The sequence below is a fragment of the Nicotiana tabacum genome, chromosome 17 (assembly GCF_000715075.1).
Source record: "Nicotiana tabacum cultivar K326 chromosome 17, ASM71507v2, whole genome shotgun sequence".
NCBI lineage: Eukaryota > Viridiplantae > Streptophyta > Magnoliopsida > Solanales > Solanaceae > Nicotiana > Nicotiana tabacum.
The window spans coordinates 92,480,667-92,503,819 of record NC_134096.1 but is presented as its reverse complement, the minus strand read 5'-3'; the positions used below and the strand labels follow the sequence as shown (position 1 = coordinate 92,503,819).

Genomic DNA, 23,153 nt, shown 5'->3' with positions numbered 1-23,153 from the left:
AAACCTCTTCGTCCTCCTTAATCGTCCTTAGTCGAGTGCTCTAATAATTAAATTAATTGCTTTAAGCTCACACATACAAAGAATCATTACATCCCTTTGTCCTGCTACCTCACCTTATATGAACAAGCTCTCTAAGGCTTTATGATATCGTACTCCCTATTTTGATATGTTTTATTTTCTAAGAACATGTGATAATTTAATTTGCTTGATCGTCAAACTCCCCAAAAACAAAAGAGATTATTAGATGATGGAGGGAGGAGGAAAAAAAGCTTCAATTATTCAATTGTTTTTGTTACTTCGTTAATAAGATCACCTGAATTGCAGTAATCCGTGTGTGTATGCATTTTATTGATTACCGTATATTAAGGCGGAAGAAAAATAAGGAAAGAGAAGAAGAGAAAAAAAAGGAAAAGGGTGTAACTAAATCCCTTAATTGAAGGCACTAATAATGGATTGAGAGTATTTTAAGGTGGAATGCATATATTTTATAGATAAAAATTATTTAGATCGGGTAATTAACTAAACGTGAACATTTTTAGTAATAAAATTTCAAATAGTGTATAGGAAAGAAAAAATCCCATATAACTTGAATGGCGGCCCAAAAGCCCTCCCCGATTACCCAATTGGGCTGTGCCAATCGGGTATCATCCAGTTTAGCCCAAATCTTAATTACCCGAGTCCATTGAGCAATTGAGCACAAAACTCGGAAGGATGCAAGAAACGTAGAGAATGAGGAACAAACAGAGCAGCCACCATGCTCTCTCATTCATGGATAAAACCTCTCTGTAGCAGAGGTAATTTATTGTTTGCTTTATCACTTGGCCGCCGTGCAACTATGTTTCATTCTTGTTCTGCTTTACATTCTTCATTTCAAGAAAAGCCGTCGATTTCTAGAAAGCGTAAAGTTGCTGTTTTTAGGGAGTTGAGACATGTAAATAATTTAAACGATGCTGTTTGCGTTTTTCATCAAATGGTTCGAACACAACCTCTTCCTTCGGTTATAGAGTTTGCAAAATTGTTTAGGGTGATGATTAATATGAAACATTACTCTGCCGTTGTTTCATATTTTAGAGAGATGAGGAAACTGGGGATATCCTTTGATGATTATATCTTGACTATTGTGATTAATTGTTTTTGCTTGTTGGATCGTGCTGAACATGGGTTTTCGGTTTTGGGTATTTTCTTCAAGAGTGGTGTTCAGTTTAACGTGGTTACTTTCAGCACTCTTACGAGGGGGCTTTTTGAACAAAATAAGATTCAAGATGCCATGTGGTTGTTTCAAAAGCTAGTCACTGAGAAAATTTGTGAGCTTGATGAAGTTATGTACGGCACCATCATGAATGGTCTTTGTAAACAAGGACATACTCAAACAGCTCTTAGTTTGCTGAGGATAATGGAACAAGGGGATCCCAAACCTAACACTGTTGTGTATAGCATTGTCGTAGATGCGCTTTGCAAAGACAAGATGGTAGGTGCTGCTTTCAACCTTTTCAATGAAATGAAACGGAAAGGCATTACTCCCAACGTACTTACATATAGTTCACTGGTTGATGGTTTGTGTAAGTTGGATCAGTGGGAAAAGGTTAGGCTTCTTTTGGATGAGATGATGTTTCTTCATATTTTCCCAAACGTGCACACATTCAGCATGTTGGTAGATGCATTCTGCAAGAAAGGGATGGTTGAAGATGCTGTACAAGTGTTACAGCTAATGATCCAAAGAGGTCAAAAGCCAGATGCAATTACCTACAATGCGATAATGGAAGGGTATTGTTTGCGCGCTGAAATAGATGTAGCAAGGAGAGTTTTTGACGCTATGATTGATTCTGACATCAAGCCTGACATCTTTAGTTACAACATATTAGTCAATGGATATTGCAAGCAAAAGAAATTAGACGAGGCTATGCATTTATATTGTGAAATCTCGCAAAAGGGGTTAAAATCTGATATTGTTACATATTGTACTATCTTGCAAGGCCTATTTGAAATTGGTAGAGTTAAGTGTGCAGAAAGTTTCTTTTCTGAGATGCAAAACGCAGGCCATAGTCCCGACATTTACACTTGTGGTATAATGCTTCATGGTTATTTAAAGAATGGACATGTTGAAGAAGCGATGTCCCTCTTTCATAGGTGGGATAAACAAAAAGAAGATACTAATATTTTGATCTATAATACAGGCAACAATGGATTTTTTAAAATTCAGAAGCTTGATAAAGCTCGTTCAATTTTTGATAAGCTTTATTCCATAGGGTTGCACCCTGATGCTATAACATACAATGTAACAGTAAATGGACTTTGTATTGAAGGTTTAGTAGATGAAGCCAAAGAGTTGCTAAGAAAAATGGAGGACAATGGTTCTTTCCCCGAGAATGCCACTTCCAATCTTATTGTGCATGGACTTCTCAAGAGTAATACAGCTAACGAAGCGATTGCTCTTTTGAAGGAAATTGTTGGAAGGGGTTTCCCAGCTGGTAAAGCCACAATGTCATTGCTAATAGAACTACTTTTGTTAATAGGGGAAGGTCCTTTTTTGGTTAATATGATACCAGAGTTTCATCCCAGAAATGAGAAATGAACTTCTTTCTTCCTCTCGTTATTGAACTATTGGAAAGCTTGGCTGCAATTGGGAAAACCAAATGATGATAGTACTCGAAGATTACTTAGCTGTCAAAGATGGAGGTACGTGACTTCTTAAAATTCATACATTGGAGGTCTCTCTTTATCTGTAAAGAACATCTTTCTGCATGAATGTTTTTTAACATAAGAACAGATGTAAGTCCTGTCTCACTTTTTCAGTAACTATATTCAGCACCGTTTTAGGATACATCTGGTCACTCATATTCAATAGTATGTAGGTATTCCTTATCAAAAAAAATAGTATGTAGGTATTTTATACATATTCATTTCATTGTGATGTCGACTTTATTCAGATTTCATGATTTAACTGAATATTTGTTGTTAAATTGGTTGTGGCTGAATGCTTACTTGATGGTCTTTTCCTTCGAGAAAAGGTGACATAGATATATGCCAGGGGTTCTTTGATTTTGAAGATATGTCACCTTTAAAAACTTTGATACCCCCACCACTTTTGGAATTAAAATGCTCTCTTTTGAAGTGATATAGTAGTTTGACTAAAGATCATTTGTAAGTGTCTGACTTCTTGTCAGGCTGGTCACCGGTGATCTTTCCACATATAGAAAGCACTCACCATTACAGGATTTGAAACTGTAGTTGGTGCCACAGAGTGGCTTTCTTTTTATCTTTTCCTAACCGTTCAAATCACATTTTCTGGGTCTAGTTCTTTTGACATACTTAGCGTCATATTTGAAGCACAAGATAGCATAAGGAGCATGATTTAACACATGGAAATAATGTCCGAAACTAATAGGCAGACCAATCATTTTTTTATGACGGCGATGTTTGGGCCAGCTTGTGCACTCCTTGATTAATTCCAGTAGGTACCTCCCACCAGCATAGGTACCAGGTAACTCCGCCCGCCAATGCTTGGGCAGATGGAAAGAAGTCATCTAGTGTTTGTTGCCTCCACTGGAATTTGAACCCGAGACCTCATGACTCTCCTCCCACTTCATTGACCATTAGGCCACACTCTTTGTTGCTAGACCAATCATTTAGTTAAACAAGGGATATGGAACTATCACCTTTATCACCATTGATCCTAGGTTATAAGGGGACACAAGGCATCAAAAGTTCTCTTATGAATGAGTCTTTCTATTCTGGCCACTGTGGACATATTTTCTTAATGTATTAGAGTGGGCCTCTCTAACAGATGAGAAATGGCTCAGAAAAGCACGTCAAGCTTTTCATTGCTGTATGCAACATATGTCATCTTTATGGCAAGAGCTTGTCAAAAAAGCAATCGTATGAAACATCATTGAGTGTAGTAGTTCTAGAATACTTTTTTTTGGAACTTGCATCTGTTCTTCATACATAATACCAGAGTTTATCCAGGGAATGTATTAATTCACAAACTCACCTCCAGCCTCCATAGACCAGGACGTGTGTTCTCCGAGAGCTTTTCTAATGATGACATTTTATGAGTGGACAAGGAACCATAACAAGAAAATTCAGTGATAAAATTGGTGCGCTTCACACTTCTTGATAACACTAGCTACAAGAACCAAAGATTCACACTTTTCTTTTCTACGAGGGACTCAACCAGTGGAAATGGTTACACAAGTTTAATAACATGTTATGTGAGTATAGTATTTCTCATAGAATTATACTATTATATGCATAAATCGTTTATTAAACATTTAAAAATAATGGGAAGAGACATATGCCTATTTTTACTAGGTAAAGTTGAATGCCTTCGAATTACCCAACAAATAAAATATACCTGCACACGTACTGCAGGCCCTAAACAGATATCCCTCTGTACCAAAAACTGAGATTCCAATTCATTTTCAATGCCTCCTCTAGCAAAGGAACATGCTCTGAAAAAGCAGCCATAGGTACGACAGATGAGGGAAATTATGGCGCTTAGTCTGCATATGCGGGTTGCAACTTTAAAGTAATATCATGTTGATAATTGTGAATCAGTTGAGGTTTTGGAAGAAGTTATGTTCGGTTATTGGGGTGAATCAATCTTTCCTAGCTTGAAGGAGGTACTATAAAGGAGCCAAAGAATTTAGTGCTTGTATGTCATGGAAAATATTGAATGAATTTAGTGATTTTTTCAAATGACAAATTTACGACCACTTACTGTTCTTGTTGTCTTCATCAACAAAATGAAATAGCTCTTCATTAAGGTTTATTCTGCTATACAGCATCTTAAGTATCCTTTGGAATTTGTGAATCAAACTGTATGCCCGTAATTCATTGCCTTGTACACATTCCTCTTAAAATTGCATTTTTCCTGTTTATCTTTGCAAGCTAATTTAGGTTTTTTATTGAGCTCTTTTTGTTTTGTTGTGTGGAAAAATACAATACTTAACTGCTCGGTACCTGTCAATCAAATAAAAGTTTTTTTGCCTTATCAAAAAAAGAAAAAGAAAAATACAATAGTTAACTTGTTGTCCCTAAAATGGCAGTGACTATAGCAGGTCAATGGACACGGAGACAGACAGAAATGTTTCATTTCCTTTACTCACGAGACTGTCTATTTATTCATTCTATAAGTGGTAGATAGTATAAGTTCTTATATCTTGTGAGTATTGAAAAGAGTCATGACATGCTTTATTAGGAGCTGGATTCCTCTTGGATAGTCATGCATTTCTTGCATTTTACTGTTGAGCATAATAAGCGTGTATAAGGAAGACATCTTTATAACTGACATCATAGCACAGCCAAATCTAGCCCATTTCTCCTCCAGGAAGATTCTTGAAGAAATTATGTTGTTGATGGATAGAATTGTCAAGGTCATAACACCTTCATTGACATTTTGAATCACATCCTAAAATTGTTAGTTCGTTACTTCAAAGACATGGTATTAACATCATGGATAAGATTATGGTTTAATCATTAAGGACATGATCTTTCCTCTTCGCTTAAGATTCTTGCTTTTCAGCTTTTATTTGTATTTGAGAATAGGCATGCAGGATTACTCCATGGAGAATTTGTGATTTCACCTTGTGTTTGTCACCCGTCCGAAGTAAACTTGTCTTCCTCCTTATGTCTGTCATCCATCAGAAGAAAAAACTCCATGAGCTGTTTCACCTTATTCCTGAAATATGTAAGGGAACTCTTTAATTATCTGTTCCTTCTATCCCTTTTCTTTCTTTCTTTCTTTTGATAATCGAGGAATCCCTGAAAACCTATGGCCCACAATTTGAAATTTGGTGTATAAGGGGTCCGTCTATTTATTCTTCTCCACTTAAATACCAGGCTTTATATGTGGCAGGGTCCGAATCAGTGACGTGCACATAACCCCACCTCATATGCTGTGCTCTGACCACTAGACCAAAGCCCTGAGGGCTTCCTTCCATCCTTTTCTATTTGGCAACAATAAGGGGGTATTGCAGTAAAAGTCGTATAAAAGAGATAAATAAACTTCCAAGTGAATAGAAATACCTTGAATAATGTGAATTACATGGATGTCTGTTCTCTTATTTCCTTGTTGAAATAAGTCTTGAGATTACCTCCTATCTGCTTTTATTTGGATTACAGAGATTCTCTCTTAACGAAAAGCATTTACTGGTCTCTAGTTTATAATGGATTAAACTTTTGTTATCTATATCTATACTATATTAAAAGTGGGAAGGCCTTAAGTTAAAAGTTAAATTACCAAAATATCCCTTTTAATTATTAATCTATTTAAATTAAGTACCCTAATTTAAAAAAAAAAGGCTTAGCAAACAGGCTCAAACGAAAAGACGCTTACTTATTGTTACGAAGAGATATGCTCCTTCACAAAGTTCCACATTCTGTAGTTATACCTCCAACGGAAATTTTCTCACTCAAACCACTTCACTTATTCACTTACTTTGTTCTTCTATTATCGCTTGTTACTATTTTATACTGTCAACGTTTGTTTTAATTTTGATTAGGAAACCTCTAAATATGTTTGCAGGGACTGGAATGTAGTTGAACATTGAGACGCCATGTTATGGGTTCAAGATGGAAGGCTTGAAGAGTGCACCATCATGTGAGATTTAATTTCAATTTCATCATTATGTTCACCAGCCCACCATAGAACCGGTTTCTCGGCATGCCTTCAGAGTAATATCTGTTGGTAAGACACTACCAAGAGATTCAGTAACATGAAAGGAAGTGAAAGAGATGAGTTCCATATCATGGCATAAATTCATCCTAACATTCATGAGAAGATATGTACCAACCAACGAGAGGTAAGTTTTTTATTTTTTAAAATTATGTTATACATCAAGCTGTTTAATACGATATGTGGTTTATCCTTTATTAAAAACTGTAATTTCGTAATATATGTAATTTGATGATGATAGTTAGATAGGGACAACCTTTCGTCAACGGACTTACTTGGCCCACTGACAGAAAGTAAACTTCAATTTGTTTTTGGCTTCTGATGTTAAGGACTCTATGATGGAATATAATACATCGTGAGGATGCAGAGACTGCGGAAGAAACGAATACTGAGATGTAATTAAGAAACGGGTAAGGCCTTGGTATTTTCAGTAATTAAGCTTTGCTGTCATTCTTTTGATTTCTTTGTTCTGTAATTCTTTGTGGTAGTGAGACCAGTGCGATTTGCTTGAGTTTCCCGAAAGATTTGACTGCTTAGTAGAGGAAGAAATAAATTATTTTTTTCTTTACATGAAAGCAGAAGGAAAGTAACAAATTTTATGTATGGTACTCTGTGCTAATTATGAAAAAAATAACACCCATAAATTTATGAAAAAGATAACACTAGACTTTAGAATCTCACTTGGATTTCAATTGGAATTGGAGATGACAACTGAGAAATACCATGGAGTTATATTGACATATTAGAGAAATTCTCAAGCATTCATATGGTACATTGAAGATGAAAGATAAAAATTTGAAGGGATAACAGGGGAAAAAACTCTAAGATGTCTTCTTCAGAGTTTATAATTTGAAAAAGAAAATTCCTGTGTTTGACCTCTTCATTTTTGCATTTGACATTGCCACTATTTGTGTCATTAGCCATATAGTATTTATTCCTTTTTCAAGCATCCAAGTGAATATTTTAAAATCACTGGTATGGATGTAAGATTGTTAGTTGGAACTTGGAACCTTAATTTCTGAAGTCAATGTGATACAATATTCAACCATATTTATATGGCATGACTTGTGTTCAGGCCTCTTCAGTTCATCCATTAAAGGTTGATAGTTTTTTAAGAGGAAGAGATTCATATGTCACACTTAGGGATCTCACAGCCAGAATTACTTCTATGAGGTTAGAGTTACTTCTTTTTCTTTTTCTATGGTCCAAGTGAGATTTAAAAGTTACGCAGCAAAATTAAGTCGCAGAGAAGACAAATACGTTGAATACGTCTATGCGCTACAAGATAGGAAATATTCTTAGGAAGCTATAGATTAAACATTGGAGAATGTCAAGCATATGATGAGTGAAAATTAATTTTTAAATCGTTTTCCTTTATTGACTTCACACTTTTTCCAAGATAGACTTGAAGGATAAGTTGTAACTGATATTTCTGTTTGTAAGTGTGACTATTGAAAAGATTTCACTCTACGCTAGCTATTTCATTTATTAAGTTATGGATTATTTTTCTCACCTAATTAAACAAGTCAATGCATTTATGCAGGTAGGTTCTTTCTCATTATAAGCTAATGTGCTTGTCCACCGAGATTTTTAGATTCGGATTTGGGAGGCTACAATTACTTAAAACATGGCAGAAACTTTAAGACATGAAATATTTGCCATCATAGTTGATGTTACTCATATTCACATTTAATTTTTTTTGTTGAAATATTCCAAACAAGGAAATAGTGATCAAGCTAAATATTTGATATATCAGAAGAATTGTTATTGTTCGAACGCTACTTTGTTGCGTTGAGCTTCACATTGATGAGATTTTTTTTTAATTTTGTTCTTCATGTATAATTATTTACTCAAAACTTCTGCTTTAGTTGTATCGATTTTATTTTACAAACTGTTTACTCCATGATCGAGCATACACGTGCAACACACGTGTCGAGAAACTAGGTACTATATTAAAAGTGGGAACCTCAAACTTAAAAGTTAATTACTAAAATGCCTTTCTTAATTACCTAATTAAATACCCTATTTCATTTAATAAAACCATAAAAGACACCTAAAATTTCTAACGTTGCCTTACAGTATTTGATGAAACGGTGGCAGCTTTTACACCCTTCTTAATTAGTTAAGAACCAACAACAACAACAGACCCAGTCTTATCCCACACCGTGGGGTCTGGGGAGGTTAGTGTGTACGCAGACCTTACCCCTAACTTGTGAGGATAGAGAGGCTATTTCCAATAGACCCTCGGCTCAGGAAAGCATAAGCACCACATTAATGAAAATATAGACAAGAAGGGACAGTACCAAAAAGCCATATAAAAGCAGAATGAAAATAACAAGGTAATCCACAATGAAAGAAAATAACTGTTAGTCATAAAAACCTACTGCCCACAGAAAGCGAGACTGTGTGCCAATACTACTGTTATGAACACTCTAGACTACCTACTCTACTACTCTAATCCTCGACCTCCATACCTTCCTATCAAGGGTCATGTCCTCGGTCAGCTGAAGCTGTGCCATGTCTTGCCTAATCACCTCTCCCCGCCTTTTCTTTGGCCTATCTTTACCTCTCCGTAGGCCCTCCAATGTCAACCTCTCACACCTCCTCACCGGGGCGCTTGTGCTACTCCTCCTCACATGACCAAACCACCTAAGCCGCACTTCCCGCATCTTGTCCTCAATAGGAGCCACACCCACCTTGTCGCGAATAACCTCATTTCTGATCCTATCTAATCTGGTGTGTCCGCATATCCATCTCAACATCCTCATCCCTGTTACCTTCATCTTTTGGACATGAGCGATCTTGACTGGCCAACTCTCAGCCCCATACAACAACGTTGGTCTGACTACCACTTTGTAGAACTTACCCTTAAGTTTCAGTGGCACCTTCTTGTCACATAAAACACCAGAAGCGAGTCTCCATTTCATCCATCCCGCCCCAATACGATGTGTGACATCTTCATCAATCTCCCCATCCCCTGAATAATAAACCCAAGGTACTTAAAACTCCCTCTCCTAGGAATGACCTGCGAGTCCAGCCTCACCTCCCCTTCCCCCTTGAGTCTCGCCACTGAACTTACACTCCAAGTATTCTGTCTTGGTCCTGCTCAACTTAAAACCTTTAGATTCCAAGGTCTGCCTCCATACCTCTAATTGCACGTTCACACCGTCTCGCGTCTCGTCAATCAATACAGTATCATCTGCAATAATTAGTTAAGAACCCAATTAAAAAAACATTGTAAGAAGAATGCCTATAATTTCTAACGTTGCTCTGGTTGAGAGAAGTTACTGAAACGATGGCAGCTTTTGGTATTGAGAAAGCGTCTCTACTTGGGAACCCAGTGAACTGAAACCTGCCTTAATTAATTTACACACGAATAAAGCTTCCTTCTTTATGTTTTCAAGTAGTACATTTACATCAGATAAGTTCATTTATATTCATCCGAAAGAACAATGAAAGGTATGACCAGCGCTCACAAACCAGGTGATTAACCAATCGTCTTGCCTGAACAAGAAATAGGAAATTGCCGACAAACATATATATTTTTTTGATAAGGTAAATTGTTTTAATCAAAAGGGAGAGAACTCCCGTGTACACAAAGTATACCAAAGACGTAGAGAATTTACATCAGAACATGATTCTCTACAAAAGATGCCCAATCTTCTATACAAGTAGGGGCTAAGTGAGTGCACCAAAAAGCGATCAAAGATAAAAGGCTATTCTTAAGATGTGAAAAAGGAGACTGAATCTCCTCAAAAGCTCTCCTATTTTTCTCCCCCCATACTACCCACATGAGAGCTAACGGAGCGAATTTCCACGCCTTTTGCTTTCTTCTTCTACGGAAACCGCCCCAGCTATATAACATTTCTTTTACAGTGCTTGGCATCACCCATTGAACACCAAAGAGATTCAGGATTGCCCTCCACAAAGCTGAGGACACAGGGCAATGCAACATAAGGTGATCAACTTCTTCTCCTGAGCTTTTACACATGTAGCACCAACTAACAAGTGTAATTCCCCTCTTTCGGAGATTTTCAGCAGTCAAAATCACTCCCCTTGCCGCTAGCCATGCAAAAAAGCACACCTTCGTGGGCGCCCTAGGAATCCAGATCGAGGAGTATGGAAAAGTGGTCTCCTCTCTCACCAGCATACTTTGGTAAAATGACTTTACGGTGAACAAACCATCACCACGCAAGCCCCATCTCCAAGAGTCGCAGGATGGCTGGAGCATGTCTTGCCCGTATAGCAGTGCCAACAAAACTTGAAGCTCCGCAATCTCCCCATCTTGCATGTTCCTCCTGAATGAGAGGTCCCATACTACCCCCCTTCATGTTCCTTGCGAATCTGTTGGACCGTCAGTTCCTTCTGGTTTGAAACTCTGAAGACGTGGGGAAGGAGACCCTCAAAGGATCCTCTCCACACCACCTATGATTCCAAAAGCTGATTCTCCTTCCATCCCCCACCCTGTAAGTGATGTTGCCACTGAATGCTTCCCAATTCTTCATGATACTCCTCCACATGCCACACCCGAAAGGTGTTGTGATCGCCTTGGTCCTCCAACCTCCTCCCGTTGAATCATACTTTTCTACTATGACCTCCCTCCATAGAGCATGCTCTTCTATCCCGAATCTCCACAACCACTTTCCCATTAAAGCTCTGTTAAATACCCTAAGATCTTTCACTCCAAGTCCACCCCACTTCTTTGGGGAAGTGACTGTTTGCCAATTCACTAGATGAAACTTTCTAGTTCCATCCGCCGCATCCCATAGAAAGTTCCTTTGGAGTCGCTCCAGTTTTTCTGTGATGCTCACCGGTGCTTGCAACAGGGATAAGTAATAGGTTGGCATACTCGATAAAGTGCTTTTGATAAGCACTTCCTTACCTCCTTTTGACAAATACCGTTTCTGCCACCCTGCTAATCTTTTTTCAACCCGCTCGATCACTGGATTCCAAACCGTAGTATCCTTATATGAAGCGCCCAAAGGGAGGCCCAGGTAAGTAGTGGGAAGGGAGCCCACCTTGCATCTGAGAACACCAGACAAGGCATCAAAATTAGTAACCTCACCTACCGGGAAAATCTCACACTTGCCGATGTTGATTTTGAGTCCTGATACTAACTGAAACCATTGCAGGACCTGCTTCAGGTAGGTCAACTGATCCATATCGGCATCACAGAAAACCAGTGTGTCATCCGCAAAAAGCAAATGTGAGACTCTTCGGGCATTGAGCACCCCAATCGGAGCTGAGAATCCTCTCAAGAAGCCTCCGCCAGCCGCACGATCCATCATTTTGCTCAGAGCATCCATCACTAGAATGAATAACATGGGGGATAAGGGGTCACCTTGCCTGAGACCCCTGGAGCTGCCAAAGAAACCACACGGGCTACCATTAACCAGGACAGAGAATCTGACTGAGGAAATGCAAAACTTTATCCATCCCCTCCATCTTTCCCCAAACCCCATCCGCATCATAATGAAGTCCAGGAACTCCCAATTGACATGGTCGAAAGCCTTCTCAAGATCTAACTTGCATAGTAAGCCGGGTTCTCTATTTTTCCTTCTGGAGTCTACAAGTTCATTTGCCACCAAGGCAGCATCCAGGATCTGCCTACCTTCCACAAACGCATTCTGGGAGGACGAAACAGTCATGTCAAGAACCTTCTTAAGTCTGTTGGAAAGCACTTTAGAAATAATCTTGTAAATGCTCCCCACGAGACTAATAGGCCTGTAGTCTCTGATACAAGATGCACCTTCTTTCTTAGGCACAATAGTAATAAAGGAAGCATTGATACTTCTCTCGAAAACACCATTCGCATGGAAGTATTCAATGGCTTCCATCAACTCTCCCTTGATGGTGTCCCAAAAGAGCTGAAAGAAAGCCAAGGAGAAACCATCACCAGCACAAGACGACACAGCCTCGTGCACCTCCTTCTCCTCGAAAACCCTTTCAAGCCACTCGTTGTCTCCCTCCCCTATATGGTTGAACTCTATTCCCCCCAAAGTCAGCCTCCAACTAACTTCTTCTTTATATAAGTTCTCATAAAACCCCACTATCGCCCCTTTTACTTCCTCCTCTCCCTCAATCCTCACCCCATCCACAACTAAGGACTCTATGAAGTTTCTCCTTCGATTTGCGACCGCCACCCTATGAAAAAACTTGGTATTCGAATCCCCCTCATTTAGCCAGAGCGCCCTCGATTTTTGCCGCCAACTAGTCTTCTGAGCTATTGCTAACTCGACTATTTCCCTCTTAACCTCCCCCAATCTCTCTTTCTCAGATTCGTCTAACTCCCCCGCCCCTTCCCCTCTTTCTAAATCCCCCAATTCATGCATAAGCTCCCTCATTTTAACCTCTACCCTCCCAAAAACCTCCTTATTCCACCTAATAATATCTCCCTTGAGCAATTTGAGTTTCTTCGAAAGCCGGTATGAAGGTGTCCCTGATAGCCCATAGCTTGTCCACCATTCTTTTACCTTGTCACCGAATCCTGGTACCTTCAACCACATGTTTTCAAATCGGAAGGGAGCACGCACCCCCCTCCCTCTGCATCCATCTAGCAAAATAGGCAAATGATCTGAAGTCAACCTAGGTAAAGGAATCTGCAGCGCATTCGGTACCAGCTCATCCCATGAGGGAGATGTCAGGAATCTATCAATTCTAGACCTTGAGTTGGAATCCTCTGCCCTGGCCCAAGTAAACCTTTCCTCTGACAGAGGAAGGTCAATGAGAAGGTGATAATTGATGAAGTCAGAAAACTCCTCCATGGCCCTCGAAAACACACTACACCCTAATCTCTCCTCCGGGAATCTAATAGTGTTAAAATCTCCCCCTAGAACCCATGGAATGTCCCATTCCCCCATAATATTGGCCAGTTCCTCCCAGAAAGACACCTTGGACCCTTCCCCTACCGGCCCATACACTCCCCCAAATCCCCACTCCACCCCACTCACTCTATGTTTGACGAGAGCTGCCAAAGAGAAAACTCCCTTCCTAATCTCCTTTACCTCCAAGCTTCTATCATCCCACATAAGTAGGATGCCTCCCGCACTTCCCGTTGCTGGGACCCAGTCATATTTCACCCAACTACCTCCCCAGACACTTCTCACGATCGCATCCGACAAAACTTCCATTTTGGTCTCCTGAAAACAAACTAGGTTGGCACCCCACTCCCTAACTCCCACTTTGATGATGGCCCTTTTGTTTGGGTCATTCATCCCCCTCACATTCCATGAAAGGATCTTAACTTCCATAAGCGACAATAGCCCCCATTTCCCCACCTCCCCTAGCTAAGGTCCCTTTCTCTTTGTCATACACTCGCCCCCTTCTCTGATACACCACTACATCCCCTAAGTTATTTTGCTTAACACCTTTACCCAACTCCCTCCCTGCACCATCGTAAAGAGATTGTTGCTCAATCTCCCTCAACAGTTCTAACACCCTATCTTCCTTCCCTGCAACAGATACACCTAGAAACTTCCCAAAGTTTAAGAGTTTGTCCTCCATCCAAAAAGACATATCCCCTCCTCCGGTCCTTGACGAAATTGGGCAGGCTTCTTCTGTATGTGCCCTTTCCTTGCTACTACCAGAGGAATACAAGACCATAGCATTGCTAGCACTAGGAGTTTTAACCTTCGAAACGGTCTCACCATTTCCTTGGGGGTCAACAATCTCTGAAAATAACACCCCGCTGCTATAGGAATGTCCAGAACCATCAGTAGGGTAGCATGGCGGAAGAGAGCATGGTACCCTTGGTGGCATATTAACTGAAGATATTGGTCCGACACTAACATCAATTGGAACATGCTCACCAATCTCCCCAGAAAAAGAAGAAACTTTGAGTGTGTCATCAGCAGAGGTGGGGGGCTGTGGATTTACAGCACCATCCTTTGCCGGTTCTGCCCCTGCAGCGGCGACCATCGTAGAGGGGCACATGTCACTAGAGCTTGGTGAAGGAGTGTCACTGTGTGAAGCACCATGGCCAGAGGAAGGAGGAACCGCTGTTCCCATATGCTTAGAAGCCTTATCATGCGCAGCTTGAAGTAAACTGGACCCCTTTAGGATCAATTCTAATGGAATTGGGGAAAGTTGCTGGGCCCGTGTGAGGTGGCCCAGGCCTATACTTGCTGACAACATGCCCGGCCCTATGATAAGTAGAAGAGGACCGTCCCATTTTGCCTTTCCAGCCCGCATCACTGGCCCATTCACGTCTTCTCCTGTTATAATTTTGTCTTCCTCCCCCAATTTCAAACCTCCCGTTTCTTCTCGATCTAACGTCTGATTTCGGCTTAATCCAGTGATCTGGTGAACCCTCCCCTCCCCTCAGAGACTGATTTCCCCTCCCTTCTCTTCTGTTTGACCTTCCCTTTTCTTCCGTCGCTATCACAGGCATAAAGATAGGGCGAAATTCAGGGCTCAGCCAAACCCTATAACTCAAGTAGCCATCTTCCACCACAGTGGAGACAGGGATTCTGCCCCCTTTCCTCACCACAATCCTCACTCGCGAGAGATCGTGTAAACTGCAAGTGACATCAATAAAACCCCCACAGATTTCCCCTATCTTCTTGAATAGGTCAAGACACCAAAGATGCACCGGGAGACCCACCATGTTGACCACCAAAGTTTCGCCAGTGAAGCGAGGGTCAAGACACCCATCATGCTCCACCCATCTGTCTAGATTTAAAAAGTTCCCATCGAACCACCTGTTTCCTCTGACAAGAATTTCCGAAGCTTGAGACTTGTCAACAAAACGAAAGAGATATTGAGTGTCCCCCAATTGCGATATTTTCAGCCCATCCTTGACGTTCCATGCCTCTGCTGCCCAGTTTCTAACAGCCTCCGGAGAACCAACCCATTTGGAGAAAGACCCAATGAGGCTAGATTCCAAGAAACCCTTGCGTCTGAGAGTGTGCTCCTCGGACAGCGTGAAGTGCGGTTCCTGTCCTACGTCGAGCTTTCGATGGCATCTTCCCCCAAGTTCTAGGGCTGGCCTAGAGACAGCTTTGATAAAAGACATGTTTTCCAGTTTTCTGGATTCTAAAGAGAAAAAGGAGCTTCTCTCTGTACAATCCATCATATTCTAAATGCGGCTGTCCCGGAATAACTGGCCGGAAAAAACCTCAATAGTTGGAATAACAGTATTCACAGTGGGTGAAAACAGTATATAGGAAGGGAGTAAGGTTTTCTTGTACCGAACAAAGGAAACAAACGTCAGAAACTGGGGTTTAAAGGCCGGAAAAAGAAAAAGTCGTCGGAATTTGGTGAAACTTGTACGGCATGGCTCGGAAATGCCTCGAGAAGAGGCTGTCTGAAGAAAGTGTTTTTGAAAAGTCGTCGGAAAAGGCCATACGCGCCGGCGTGTGGCAGGAACTCGCCGGAAAGTCAGGCGAGTTGGCGGCGCGTGAGGGCGCGTGAGAGCTCAGTTGCCGGGGGAATTTACTGGGGTTTGGTCGCGGGGAGCTTGGCTCTTGATGGGTGTGGTGGAATTTTAGGAATAAGAAGGGATGGATGAGGCTCGGCCATAGAAAGCACTGTTCAGGCATGCGTTAGCAGACCTAGGGTTCAGGCATTAGTCGAGTACATATCATAGGCTAAGGCTTATGCAATCATTTCTGCCGACAAACATATATGAACGACTAACTGCTGGCCAAGTGCTTTTCTTACTGTCTTGTGATTAATAATTGAGAATTAATATAATAGTCCTACTTACTGATGTTTCTCCAGGAGGACTGAGAATGAAGAATGCATAGCTAAGTGAAAATGGGAGACGCCTTTCTTGGGAACAACACGCAAATTTGGCCAACAACATGCAACCGGTGGGAAAGGATCGGATAGGATTGTATCTGATCTATTATTTAGTTCGTGTTACATGATGGAGTGTTATCCTAACCTGGCATTATTTTGAATCAATCCCTGGGTCTGTTGTTGTTGTTATTGTTATACTGAGAAAGGATCCACTTACTGATTAATAATTGAGAATTAATATAATAGTCCTACTTACTGATGTTTCTCCAGGAGGACTGAGAATGAAGAATGCATAGCTAAGTGAAAATGGGAGACGCCTTTCTTGGGAACAACATGCAAATTTGGCCAACAACATGCAACCGGTGGGAAAGGATCGGATAGGATTGTATCTGATCTATTATTTAGTTCGTGTTACATGATGGAGTGTTATCCTAACCTGGCATTATTTTGAATCAATCCCTGGGTCTGTTGTTGTTATTGTTATACTGAGAAAGGATCCACTTGTGGGATTACACTGGGTCTGAGAAAGGATCCACTTGTGGAATTACACTGGGTCTGAGAAAGGATCCACTTGTGAGATTACACTGGGTCTGTTGTTGTTGTTGTTGTTGTTGTTGTTGTTGTTGTTGTTGTTGTTTTTATACTGAGAAAGGATCCAACATTGTTGGTGAAGAGTCGATTCGGAAAATTTCAAGGACACGCCAAACAAGAGTAACTAATGCTACTTCGCAGGGTCACCTCATGCCGTAGCGAAGTTCATTGCAATGTTATTCTTCTGCACTTAATATAATTAATTTATCGTTTGACGTTACATTTTTTTTCCTATGTAAGTGAATTAAATTTCAAAGTTCTTACTGGAATTAAAGTTTAATTGTTACATGCTGAGGTTTTTGTGAAGAAAATTTCTTTACCTCTGCTTGCTTTTACTAATGTGATGTTTCAACCACAATTACATATGCTTTTCTTTTTATCGAATGTCCCCGAAAGAACAGTTATATATGCTTTTCTAACTATTAAGTTTTCCTCCTATCTATTCATGCCACATGAGGCATTTTTCAAAAGAGAAAAAAACTATGTTTTGGTTGAAAGCTATGTCATCTTCTTGATATAGTTATGGAAGCATTAGTGATATTGGATTTTGCACTCCATTTCAAAAGATAGGAGCTACAACAATCATTTTTCCTCTTATAGGTTTGCTTAGAAAATTAGAGGTTCGACATTCTGACATATATATATATATATATATATATATATATAATGTGTGGGTGCAGAATTTGATTTTTATTTAGTTCGTGTTGCATGATGGTCCGATAGTTGAAGACAAAGGTGAGTAGACGAGGTATTCTAAGTTGCATGTCATTCTTATTTTTGGCCTTGGTTTTAAATTCTTGTCAATTCTTTCCACTCTCTTTATGCTAGACTCAATGCGAAGGAAATTATTCAAGCATTTTAGACTACTTCTTCTCATTAAAAGACCAATGAATTAAGTTATAACCTTGAAATTTGTCTCTGTGTTATGGAGTTTATGATGAATTGTGCTCTTAATAGAAGCGGTTTACCGATTTAAGAATGAATCAGACTTCGAACTCAACTCTGTGTTTGGCAGTTTGGAAACAAGTCCCGTTCTTGCTTAATAGTTGTGCCCGTCAAATATTTTGTGCTGTATGAATTATTCAAATTTGACATTTTCTTGCCACCAGGTTGACAACCATTTAATTGACTTACTTTTGACAGACAACTTAGTTATGGCCTCCTGCTGTTCGGTTAGCAATTAATCCATCTGACATTTGACCTGCCTTTGTACACATTGTTAGAACTTAGCAAAAGAAACAAAGTGCTTGTTAATTTTCTTTTCGTCCAAGCTTTTTATTTTATTTTATTTGTGATAATCGTGGGATTTTCCCCAGGAAGTGCATGCAGAAGATATGGTAGTATCCAAGGTGTCACACTGGCTTTCAACGGAGGTCAAAGAAATGTAAGTAATTTTTTTTTTCCTTTAGGAGCTTTATATGACTCATCTAAAAGCTTCTTTTATTGATAAGCTGGGCTTGAATTGAGTTTCCAGATTTAACAACTATTCCTCAGTGGTTTGTTTACCTTTGTGCTACCAGCGGGCCAAACATATGGTGATACCTTACATGTCAATGTTAATTAGTACCTCTGTTGAAATGCACAGGGACACAGGATATAGTAGTAGGGTACATTTTTTCTCTTTATTTTTCGTCTTTTTCCTTCACTTACATATATTTATAGGTTCATCTCTTTCTATTTTCAGTTGTGACAAAGGTGGACAGCTCTATCTGCTTTGATATGTGATGCAGACACAGGGAGCAAGAAAACAGCGTGAAGCAGTGAAAAGAGCCCCTCGAAAGCAGTTGCAACCAATTTTTAAAGTTCATGAACCAATGATTAATTCAATCTTAAATTTAGAGATTGTGTTTGTTTTGTTTGCTCGCATCATGAAAATTAAGACACTTATTCCTTTTTTATCTGTGTCTAGGCTCTTGATACTCTGGGATGTAGCAAAGGGAGGATAAACAAAAGAGTACTTCCTGCTGTTGATAGAATATGGGATAGTGGCGGTCGTCTGCTAATTTGGTAGCCCATGATGACGTTACTTACTATATACATCTACTATCCTGTTAAGATTCAAAAGGTACTTTCATTTTTATTGCTAAATAAATGAATCTAATAAGTTGTGTAAACGATTCAAGTAAGAAACTACAATTGCTGTCGTTTCTGTCATTTGCAGGTCCTTTGCCAAAAAGAACCAGATATCGGAGATGGTGTAGTACTCACGAAGTGGAATTGGATAGTAAAATCTATCTAGAAAAGAATAGAGAAACTTGTCGCAACGTTGTGACGTCGAGCTCAAACTTCTTGTATGTTCCAATTGCTTCCCTGTTTTATCTTTTAAGATACTAATATGTATAATATTATTGGGGCAGTGTTGTAATCACAAATCATATAATTTGTGTGTATGTTGGATTTTCCTTGTAAGTTTTGCTTCTCCATGGTTGAACATGTAGTGCATAAAATAAAAGGTTTCTTCTACCCGCACAACCTTGATTATCAAGGTCGTGCATACTCCCATGCATCCAATTAAACTATCGGGGTGTTTGCATAGGGCAGTTTGAAGATACACTTAAATTGCAAATATATTTGTTGGTCATGTGGACAAATCATTACTTGAGGGTAGAATAGTTTTTACTGCATCATTTGTATGGGTCAATTAATTTTGCTAAAAAACCGATCGAAGGAAAGGCCTGGCAGTTGAATGTAGAAGATCATCTCTTACAATACCAGGTTGTATTTAAGAAGATAGCATCTTTATAACATGGACAAGCCACGACCACGTTCAACTAATAGTGCAGAAAACATAGCAGACCTAGATAGTAAGGTAACGTCACCTCATCACTTTCTATTATTTTCAAACTTTCATGGTCCATCGTTCTTCACATATATTGATGACTCCATAATTATACCAATACACGGATATAGCCATACGAATTGACTCTGAACCAGATTAACTTTCTTCCATTTGTTAACCTTTAATCAACACACATCAACACCCAACGGCAAACATAAAAATAAAAAACTACCTCTATTGTTATCCTATTCTCTACGTCAAAGAACAAACTTCATAAATTCCTTTACACAAAGTGCTTTGATGGAACTATAATTTGACGATGTGAACATTTGAAATGACAGCACAACCAGTAAAAATAATGTGCTATATGCAGATTTTACCATCTTCACCTGCTATTATCTCAAATTACTTCGGTGGGAATTCGATGCATATTTCAAGACTGCATCACTTCATAAACCAAATTCTACTGATATAATGTGGTAAGAAGAAATACGAAAAGATGAAGCCAGGAGTAGTTCATATCAATCCCATCTCTTTCTCTGTGGACTTGGCCTTATGTGACTTTAGCATCCCTAAGTCTATTTTGTGTATTATGGTCTATTGCAAGGTATGAGACTTGAGCCCCACATCGGTATTTCAATGAGCTGATGTGAGATTTATATAGCCTTGGACTCTCCCACCTTAATAGCTAGCTTTTGGGGTGTGGTTCTCCCTGTGTTGTATCAATGGTATTAGGTTCTCCAGGGGTTGTATCAATGGTATCAGAGCCACTCACCGCCCTCTGTGCCCACCGTGCCATAGATGGTGACGCCGATATTGCAATGTTCGTCCGGGGCTAGAAAAGTTCAGTGCACAGCCGTCGGGGACGAAAGATGCGGAGCGTGGTGGTCTGTATTATGGCCCATTGCAAGGTATGAGACTTGAGTCCCACATCGGTATTACAATGAGCAATGTGAGATTTATATAGCCTTGTCTCTCCCCACCTTAATAGCTAGCTTTTGGGGCGTGGTTCTCCCCGATTATATCATTGTGTCACTAAATGGTGGAAAGAAAGAACACAAATTGCAGAGACAAAATTTAGTTGTGGTAGGTACTTACTTTTTACCGGTGTATGACAACTACATTAGTTGTCCAATGTCCACTACCAGAAGAAAGTTTCTATCAAAGATTGACTACACCGACAATGAAAGAAAAAAAATCTAACAAAGAAGTTAATGGCACGAAGTAAGTCCCAGTAACTGTGAACTGGTCTTAACTACTTTCTATTTTAATAACACAGAGATATGTGAATGAGAAGCTCATCTTAAACAAACCAATAATTCTATTTAGCTTTATCCCAGGCAAGTATTTTTGGCTACGAACTTAAGCACTTAGTCCCAAATAAGTAACACCAAATAAGAAGGCATATATGACCAAAAAAATAAAATAAAATTAAAAATAAGAAGGCATATCATCAAACATCATAGGTGCATAGTCCACTTAAAATATCAGCAAGTAAACAATGAAAGAGATTATATAGGTGGAGGAAAACATATTATAAAAAAAAAAGAAAGAAAGTGTGGCGCAAATCAAGAGACCCAATTTTCACCTCAGATTTTTGTACGATAATTTAATTTTGAACTAATGCGTTGATACCTGTTTTCTTAAAGTTGTGTACCATTTAAGAATAGCCAGACTGGATTCTAAGAATTTAAAAGTAAACTCTTAGTCCCAACTCAACCAAAACCCTCTAGAATTTCCTAGTTCTGTTAAAATTCATATTTGTTCAAACCAAGTAGATAAGACAACATGAATTAATTACCATGTGATTGGAGTGCTTAATTTTTTGGTCTCTATTTTGTCGATGTTTACTGAAAAATCGTTGTTTAGATTGTTAATGAACAACTAGTAGTGGTACCCGCGCGATGCGCGATCAATATTAAAAAATATTAAGTAAATTAAATTGTGATCGGACTTATTTGAACATATTAGATCGTATTGCTTTAAAAAATTTCAATTGTCATCTTATTTGTCAATATGGTATACCCAATAATAAAATCTCTATTAAATTAAAGGGAATTATATAGTCATTGAATAACTTTTTTATTCTATATTTTTCTTTATTCTATTATCCAATGTTTAGTATTTTTACATTGTTAATAGAAATTTTTATTAGCATATTACTTTGTTTAATATTTTTGTCTGCTCGCTTTCTTTTTGTAATATAAGAGAATATATATATTTTATTAATCTTGAAATATTTTTTATTTTATATTTTATTCTGTTGTTGTCAATAATATTATCTGAATTTTAATGAACAAAATCTCTATTAAACTAAAGGGCCTTATATAGTTATCGATTAAATTTTGTTATTATGTATTTTTCTTTATTATATTATCTAATATTTAATATAATTACACAGAATTTTTTATTAGCATATTACTTTGTTTACAATAATATTTTTGTCTACTACTTTCTTTTTATAATGTAATAGAAGATATATATTTTATTACTCTTGAAAAATTTTTTATTTTAAATTTTATCCTATTGTTCTCAATAATATTATAAGAATTTTAATGAATAAAATCTCTATTAAATTAAAGAGAGTTGTATAGTCATTGAATAACTTTTTTGTTATGTATTTTTCTTTATTATATTATCAAATATTTAGTATTATTGCATTATTAATAGAAAATTTTATTAGCATATTACTTTATTTAATATTTTTGTCTACTACTTTTTTTTTATAATATAATACAATATATATATTTTATTACTCTTGAAATATTTTTTTTTAATTTAAATTTTTTCCAATTGTTCTGAAGAATATTAACTGAAATTTAATGAATAATTTAAAAACTCCAACTTGAAACTACTCTCCAATTTGAATGGACGTTTTTTTTAATTTTCGTTTTTTATTATAAAATACTTTATTTTATTATTTTATAGATATTTAAATTAAAAAATAATAACCAATAACTAATTATTAACTACTTATGCCATGTGACTTTTTTCTAGGCTGCCACTTGGCTTAAGGAGAGGGCTTTTTCCTCTCCTTTGAATAATATATAGATATAGATTTAAAACAATTAAAAAAATCCAATTTGAAACTACTCTCCAATTTGAATAGACAACTTTATTTTTAATTTTTGACTTTTATTATAAAATATTTTATTTTATTATTTTAAATTCAAAAATAATAACCAATAACTAATCATTAACTAAATACCTAATTATTAACTACTTATGTCATGTGACTTTTTCTAGGCCGCCACTTGGCTTAAGGAGAAGACTTTTTCCTCTCCTTTTAATAATATATAGATCTCATTTGTCAATATGATATACCCAGACATCTTTCTTTTCTTTTAGATACTTGAGGAACGAAGA

At 38.2% G+C, this 23,153-nt stretch overlaps 1 protein-coding gene across 13 annotated transcripts; it reads left to right on the top strand.

Moving 5' to 3' along the window:
* The first annotated feature begins 708 nt into the window (after positions 1–708).
* Positions 709–19,417, top strand: LOC107764817 (uncharacterized). 13 transcript variants are annotated; one of them, XM_075234635.1, is made up of 9 exons: positions 709–2,676; positions 6,527–6,803; positions 7,006–7,086; positions 7,752–7,849; positions 18,325–18,392; positions 18,529–18,615; positions 18,693–18,810; positions 18,918–19,073; positions 19,170–19,417. In XM_075234635.1, the coding sequence occupies exon 1, from the start codon at positions 755–757 to the stop codon at positions 2,570–2,572; it is 1,818 nt and encodes a 605-aa protein (XP_075090736.1). In that variant the 5' UTR covers positions 709–754; the 3' UTR covers positions 2,573–2,676; positions 6,527–6,803; positions 7,006–7,086; positions 7,752–7,849; positions 18,325–18,392; positions 18,529–18,615; positions 18,693–18,810; positions 18,918–19,073; positions 19,170–19,417. The 13 variants fall into 13 exon arrangements, with proteins under 13 accessions (XP_075090736.1, XP_075090732.1, XP_075090730.1 ...); XM_075234631.1 differs by lacking the exon at positions 18,529–18,615 and adding exons at positions 16,397–16,488; positions 16,688–16,779 and having other exon boundaries at positions 18,693–19,073; XM_075234629.1 differs by lacking the exon at positions 18,529–18,615 and adding an exon at positions 16,397–16,589 and having other exon boundaries at positions 16,688–18,392.
* Positions 19,418–23,153: the final 3,736 nt, after the last annotated feature.